Raw genomic sequence first — 8,069 nt, 5'->3', positions numbered from 1 at the left:
TGTGAGGAAACACAAGAATGTGCCTCCCAGTGTTTTAACGTGATTCCCCTCGGCTTGCACACATGGGGAGGAACATATTCTCTCCTTGTTTCTATTCAGTATTGGTTTTTCTTTACATTCCATGCCTGCAAACATACGGTCCTGGCACCTAAACAGATGGCACAGTCACACTTTCTGTAAGTGGTCTGGAGGATTTGGGGCTCTAATCAGCTGCAGGAGCAGTGTGTTATGCTCCTGATGCTGACCCCACACCATTCCAACCTGTGAAAGAATCTCACTGAGAGAGCAGCTGGCAGCCTGGTGACTGCGCAGCAAAGCCAGGTATAGCGGTCCGTACAGAACATGGCACAAGGGAAGACAGCAGGTCTGATATTTGGTTGCTGGGGAGTCTGTCCAGTTGATTTCAGAGATGACAGCATTCTGAGTCAGGGAAAACGAAAGCAGCAAATGGCATGCTGCAGTAACACCCAAAACTTAGAGCATCTTCTAAGTACAGTGTGTCTGATCCCTCTGGGCAGAGAGCCTGGAGCTCTTCCACAGCATGAATCAGAGAGAGAACTGAGATCAGGACTGCAGCCAAGGAAGCAGAGTGGAAGCCTAGGCTGTGAAAAGGGCTTGAGAAGAATTGTCTTGCTCACATAAACAGACACTAAAGAAAATGCTTTACTCCTTTCTAGTACCCATCATCTAAGAAAGCTCACAGCACTTTCTACACATTAAATGATTAGCCCTATCACACTCCTGTGATAAAACTATTCCCATTTTACACTTGAGGAAATTGAAGCATGAAGATTAAGCCACCTGCTCAGATACACCGAAGCAAGAAAAAGAATCTGGTTCCCTGTCCCGTGCTCTAATAGCCCTGACTGATAACAGAAGCCTGTACAGGCTCAGCAAGAGCTCATTTGCATGTTAATGTGAACTGGAACAGAATATTACTGTCCTTTGACTCGCACGCTCTTTGCAAGAGTTCAGAGGAGAGTGGATGGCAGTAGGCCAAGTCCCCACCCTGCCTTGAACAGGCTCCATGTTCCAAACTTCTCTCTTCCGGGCATTTGACTTTATTGACTATTCCAGGAAATGCACAAACTCCAGCATAAGCCTCCTCACCAAGGCAGTGTTGCTAGTGCTATACTGCAGCAGTGTTAGCTCACTGATCTGGGGGAATGATTCTACTTTGGATGCACAAGGGCTTCAGTTCCAATCTCATTTGAGCCCTGATGACTTTGGAAAGAAGCAGAAACCTGAAAATGGCTGGATGCTTTCAACACGAGTGACCTTGCCTTGAGCAAAGGGCCTGACTAGTTGACTTCAAGGTCCCTTCCAGCCCCATTTTTCTAGTATTTGCCTCTGTCCCCACCCTAAGAAACTATTCCAACCGTGCCTCAAACCTACCTGGAGTTAATAAAAACAACCCACCAAAATGAGTCATCAGAAATTACCTTGCATCTTTTTAAAAGGCTGCGATAACCCAAGTTGAGATTAGTTTAGCAGAAGAACTCTGCATTTTTGAGCTAGAATTTAGGCTCTACCAGCAGCAGTCATCAATTCCTGATCCTAAACCTTCAGGTTACAGAAGCATGACCCTGCTGATGTTCAGAAGCACATCCAAATAGCAACTTGAGAACTACTATCAAATGTAACAATGAGCCATGTGAATGACTGTTCCCTGCATGCAGGTGCACTGACCCCACTAAAAGCATTGGCAACTTACAGCTGAAGGAATGAACAGCAGAATATGATAAAAGGGACAGGCACTCTTGGCAATCCTGTGCATGTGTGCATGAACATGCCTAAGCACATGTTTCCTTTCAGGTCCTGTGCCTCAGCCCCACCGCAAACAGGTCATGGTAGGAACTGATATGTGGCTTTGAGATATCAAGTAATTCATGATTTTCTCTGTTTTACTTGGGACCTTTTAAGGCATAAAGGGACAGTTCTTATCATCTAGTCTGACTTCCTATGTAACACAGGCCAGGAGGCATGACCCACTACTTCTGCATCCAGCCTATGACTTCTGGTGCAGCTAGGACATCTCTTTTAAAAATGATTCCATGTCTGAATGTCCATTGTTCCAACAGTCCGATCACCGTGAAGAGACACGTGCCTTATTTCTAGTCTGGATTGGCCAACTTTAGCTCCCAACTACTGCATCTTGCTATTTTTTTCTGCTAATACATGGCATATTTCAAGCACATGGCTAAATTAAATAATTCAGCCTCACAACAGCACTCATGGGTGCTAAATAGAATTATCTGTATTTTACCTCTATGGAAACTGGGGCACAGGAAGGCTGAAGGACTTACCTGAGGTCATACGTACCATCAGTGGCAGAGCTGGGATTATACTCCAGACTCTCCATTATCCAGCCAGCCTTAGGCTCAAGTGACCAGTTGACGCTTGCCTTGAGCCTAAGCTTTACTTTTTGCATTTCAAGGCTCTACAAACCAGCTCTTTGTTTACAATCCACTTAGCAGTTTCCCTGCCCCATGAAGGACGTCTCTACCTAAATCAAAGCACTGCTCTGGGCAAGATGGGTGCAGCTCTCCATTAGAGAATATGCACACAGCCAGACTGCCAAAGAAAAGAAACACCCTGAACATAAACAGAAAGCAAGGCTGGGAGCAGCCACACAAGAACCAGCAAGTTGCAGGCACCAAATAAAGGGCTAACAGGGAACAGAAAAACAAGGGTATTAGAGAACATCACACACACAGACATGGAGCTGGCAAGAACCTCTCCCCTTTTTGAGTCACTGGAGTATGGACAAGGCTGTGCGCTGGGGTATAAAAAGAGAGCAGGTCTCCTTAGTCCAGGTCCTATGGGATGAGATTAATAGCACAGCACCCAAGAGCTGAATCAGCATAGAAGCTGTGCTCCTCACTCATCCCTAGAGGTGAGAAGTGAGACACTGGCATAGAACAGAGGGTGCTGAGGGGATTTGAGGCAGGCCTTGCCTGTGCCACAAGGGCTCTAGGGCTTTGCACTCTTTGTGCTATCATCTAGCTCCTGGTTCCCCAGCAGCCTGGGGCAGAACCCAGATCACATTTCTAAGTCAGACTCTATAGGCACCTAAAGAGCGTGAAAGGGAAAACCAGTCAGGCAGAGAGACTGGGAGCAGAGAAGCACAAGCTCCTACTCAGGTATCATAAATGAATAATAATTAACATATTTACAAGGTCCCTTCATTCCAAAGGATGCCAACATGCTTTACCATCTATACACATGGGAATCTCAACACTGCCAGCATGTAGCCATCTCTGGGGTACAGCCCAGTAGCTGTGTAACAATGCCTACCATGTAATGGTTTAGGATTTGGAAGGAAAATAAATGGCTTAGGAGGCTGGGGGCTATATGAGGAGTTGTTTTACTTTTAGATTGCTAGAGCAGCCCAAGGTCCAAAAATCAGCATCATCCAAGAAGCCCATAGCTCTTCACTCTTAGCATCTCCTACTCTCTAAAGGAGGCATTTCTGGGAAAGGTGTTACCATTTCATATGTGGCTACTTGATGTGGGCTACAGATAAGGTCATGTAACCAGCAGCTACTGCACAGATGTGTTAGGGACTTACTGGCTACCAGGAGCTGGACTCTGTGCTCATGTGCAGTCTGGTTCAGGACCTCCTTGCAGGTGTAATTTCCCTCATCCTGCACACGCAGCTCTGTGATGCGTAATGAAGTATTGTCCACCAGAGAGAGGCGGGCATCCTGGGGGAGATCAAGCTTGGAGGACATGAGTGGGGGGATGCTGCCTGGGACACCATGAAACCAGTCCACCTCAGTTGCTCGCTCAGACACGTTCCGGCACACAAGGAGGATGCTCTCTCCAACCTCCCCGACGATCACCTCTTCCGTTCCTGTGCAAAGGAAAGGGGGGCATTAGTGCTCACACAAACCACTGTGTTCTCACAATCCCCTTTTCAGCTTCATTCTTATTGTCACAAAGAGAAACCCTGAACGCTTGAGCACAAGCGACTGGGGGGGGGCGGGGAGGGAGGGCACGAGGGGGCACGTGCTTCCCCAAGATTGGCCCCCAACTTGGCAACACTCAGGTTGGGGCAGTTTTTTTTGCCGCATGGGCCAGTGGTGTTGGGGGGAAGGTACAACAGCACAGAAGTATAAGAGTGAATATGGGGCTTTTGGCCTGCCCACAAATTGTGCCTAGACTCAAGAGGCACCAGTCACCCCTGCACTTGAGCAAGGCATTTTCAGTTACCCAAAGTCAAATCCCTGCATCCAAGAAGCAGGAAGCCGTGAACCACAAGCTACGCAAGGGGTCATCTGTGGTGCTGCCTTTTGGGGATACAGCTGGAACAACAAGGGGAGCCCTGTGGTCACCTAGTAACAGGGCCATCATAAACCGTTTCTCCAAATATCTGCCTATCCAACTCCCTATCCAGATCAGTGCCTTAGTTCTGTTCAGCTCCCTGTGGTGAGTGTCTGTGGTGAGGTCTTGGGTTTATCATCCAAAATGCTGTGGCAACTGCCCCAAGGCCTCTGCTGAAGCACTGCTACAAGCCAATATATATTATCCAGGAGTGTATCTGGCAACAAAAATGCCTGCTGCAGAATAACAAGCAGAACTGGGAGCCACTGGACTGAAAATTCTGGCCATACTGGGGAGACACAGGGCAGAGTAGGTGAGTAAGCTGAAAAGTACTGGACATCATCTGGATGAAGGTGGTGGGACCTCAATGACCGGAAGGGGTAGAATTTAGATGCACCTGGCCCAGTGAAAGATGCTTACATGCCTCTTCATTCACTGCCATCATATCCAGTGTCACCCCCTCTTATCCCTTTTATCAGCAATACACTATCTGCTGGTTAAAGAGCCAGAAGGCCTCCAAGAAAAGGGTATCATTGCTCCCAAGCTGGTATACCCCTTATGGTCTTTACCACTCTGCCTTGTGCTTGGCTTGCTGTGCTCAAGGCTGGACTAGTGGGGTGAACTTTCATCGGCATACCCAGCTGCAAAGTAGCAGACCAGGCATTGATTAAAATAACCCTCCCAAAATAAGTCTTGGAGACTAACTTAGCTGAGTCACCAGGCTGAAAACAGGTCACCTGGTCTAAGGTCAGTTTGGTGGCAACCACAACACAACCAGCCCTACTGTGTTATAGCTTAGAAAAATAGAGAGGAAAGGGGGAAATGGAAACAACAGCTAATCTGGCAAAGCCTGTCTTGTCTGTACTTTAGCCAAAGATCTGATAGCTTATCTTGTAGTACAACAGCTACTGAACTGAAGAGGATGAAGCAGAAGGAAGATGAACTACTGTTGTGTTTGTTTTCTTTTCTGGACAGGGGGCTTTACAGGCAATAGATAGCTAATTAATCACTCCTCAGCCTGCTATGCAAACACACCCAGGAAAGCAGGGAGTGGCAAGTTAGTTTAGCAACCAGAAAGGACCATAAATTATTACTCTTGCTGCAACTGTGGCCTATGGATTCAGCACCAAGACTGGGAGTCTGGTAAGCTGAACTATATTTCCAGCTCTACCACAGACTCACCACGTAACTTTGGGCAAACTGCCAATGACAGATTTGGAAAGGGACTGGGTGCCCACTGGTTCCATGGGAGTATCTGACCTGGAACCCAAGTCATATTGCCAGTGCTGCCACTGATCTACTTGGCCCTGGACAATTCAGGTTCTTTCTTTGTGCCCCTGTTTCCCTTCCTATTCTTGTCCTGCCTATTTAAATGCCAAACTCTTCAGGCAGGAACTGTCTCATACTACATAGCTGTGCAGCTCCCAGCAGTCAGGGGTCCTGATCTCAGCTGAGGTGTCTAGATATAACAGTAATAAAAATAAACACCAGTGTAATCAATAGCACCCACAGGTGAACCTCTAAATATTCCTAAACCTCGGTGAGCAAAGCGCTGAGGTCAATGATAAAACACGTCAAATACAATCATAATTTGCACTAGGCGGTAATAATGCCCAGTGCTTATCAGCTGCGGATCTCAAAATGCCTCTTCTTGATTATCTCTACTTAATAAGTGAGGCACAGGGAAGGAAGTCCTGTCTCAAGGTTAGCCAGTAGTTTGGAGGCAGAGTTGGAGCCTAGACCTGAGTCTCCCATGTTTAGTCCAGTGCCCTGTCCTGTGGCTTCCTGCTACTCTCTCTGCTCCACAGTGACTTCAGTATACCAATGATACACAGAATTACAGATTACGGTTACTTTTTCAGGCTACAGCAACAAAGCTGCTAACAATGGAGATGCTCTGAAGAATTTTTCATGAGGCAGCAGGCATCCTGCCCCCAGTCAAACAAGACCTTGGGAAGAAATATCCAACAGCTTCTTGACAACGGGAGGAAGTAGAAATTAAAGAGAAAACCTCTTCCCCATCTCTTTTTGTCTGTGTGTTAACTGACAAGGCACAGAACAGAGCCTGAAAACCTCGCTGTACTTCCAGTACCAGCCCTCTGCTCACAGGGGTTAGAACAGCGAGGGAGAGGAACAGGCTGCCTAGGGGAGCTGCGGACTCTCCATCATTGGAGGTGTTCAAAAAGATGTTGGACGGCACTGGTCGGGCATGATCTAGGCCAGCATTTCTCAAAACATGGGTCACGACCCAAAAGCAGGTCGCAAGAATATATGAAAGGGTCACGAGCAAACTTTAAAAATGGGTTCTCCTTTAGAGGAGAAAAACATAAACTGCGACTTTTCTCTTGTGGGCTGGCAGAGTCCCAGCCTGCAAGGGGATACTTGGGCCCCCCATGCCCCACACGCTGGGGCACTGGGCCTGGAGGTAGGAGCAGTGAGGGACACTGGGTTGGGACTGACCATCTATGTTTACAAATGGGTCCTGGTACAAGAAAGTTTGAGAACCACTGATCTAGACTGGGGTGGGCAATTATTTGAAGCGGAGCGGAGCAACACAGGGCAAAACCCTTGCTCCTCAGGCTCCCGGTGGTGAGCCAGATAGGATCAATTGGTGGGCTGGATACAGCTCATGGGCCGTATTTTGCTTACCCCTGATCTAGGCATAGCTATCCCTGTGTGCTACTATGGGTACTTCTGCTTCTGGGCTTTGTTGGTTGCCTCCACCACCACCCTTCCCCTTTCTGCTATATGTGCCGGTGTGTTTTTAAGTCTTCGTCAGAGGTACTGGGTGTTGGCTGAGGGTAGGGACTTTAACTGGGGCGTGCCAATGCTCCTTCTGGGACCAAATCCAGACGTTTTTGGCTAGAGGGTTATGTTCAGAAGTAGGCAACCTCTTCCATGGGTGCCAGAGCATAGCACACAAAGGCATTTTGCTTGGCACGTGTGCCTCGGGGCGGACTTCAGGGGAAGGGCCAGGGCTGTGCTGCCACAACAAGGAGAGAGCTCCTCGTGACTCCCCCGCTGTCTGCCACTGGCACGCCAACATTTTATAAGTCAAGGCTGTGGGTGTTTTTGGCACTGTTCAAAAAACGCTGCCAAGCCCTGGTCTTGCCCCTCTGCTCGGGGTCCCACTGATCGCCAGATTTGGGGTCAGGAAGGAATTTTACCCCATGGTCAGATTGGGGCCGACTGCGGAGGTATTTGCCTTCCTCCGTAATGGGGGCACAGCCCTCTCCCGGGATCTCTCATGCACTTATTGACGCCATCTCACAGAAATGGGATGCTGGCCGCTGCGGTTCCCCTGCTTTACCTGTGGCGGGTGAGGGCGTTAGGTCTATGTTGTGGCAGGGTTGAGGGCAGTCTTACAGAGAGTTTAGATCATGGTCGTATGGGATGGTTTGGACAGGGACGATCCTGCCTCAGGCAGCGGGGATGGACCAGAGGACCTCTGGAGGTCGACTTCCCTACGACTCTGTGGGGTCGGTAACACTGTGGCGCCCTTCACTAGGGCCAGGGGATGCCAGTCACTACCCACAGCAGCTCCTGTGGCGCCGGTACCAGCCGCAGCCCAGACTGCTCCAGCGCCCGGCTTCTGGGACGTGGGCACGGCCGGCTCCCAGGAGGGAAGACCAGGCTTTAAGGTTAAAGCCTGGGCCCCGGGAGATGGGGTCAGAGCTGAGCCCCGCCCCCACCTCTCACAGGTGCCGGGAGCCCAGTCACCGGCCCGGCCCCGGGGGAGGCGC

At 49.2% G+C, this 8,069-nt stretch overlaps 1 protein-coding gene across 2 annotated transcripts in view; it reads right to left on the bottom strand.

Annotated features, from left to right (window-relative positions):
* VSIG10 (V-set and immunoglobulin domain containing 10) overlaps window positions 1–8,069 on the bottom strand; it is a 30,100-nt gene that overhangs the window by 12,587 nt on the left and 9,444 nt on the right. Inside the window, exon 2 of one of the 2 annotated variants that reach the window (XM_019539254.1) lies at window positions 3,572–3,856. In XM_019539254.1, the coding sequence (XP_019394799.1) occupies window positions 3,572–3,734 (163 nt within the window). In that variant the 5' untranslated portion in view covers window positions 3,735–3,856. Of the gene's footprint in view, window positions 1–3,571; window positions 3,857–8,069 lie in introns of those variants that run through there. The other variant, XM_019539255.1, reaches the window with a different exon arrangement.

Source organism: Crocodylus porosus, unplaced genomic scaffold (genome assembly GCF_001723895.1).
Source record: "Crocodylus porosus isolate Cpor-Errol unplaced genomic scaffold, CroPor_comp1, whole genome shotgun sequence".
Classification (NCBI taxonomy): Eukaryota; Metazoa; Chordata; order Crocodylia; family Crocodylidae; genus Crocodylus; species Crocodylus porosus.
The sequence above is the reverse complement of the archived record's forward strand: the minus strand, read 5'-3'. Positions and strand labels throughout refer to the sequence as shown.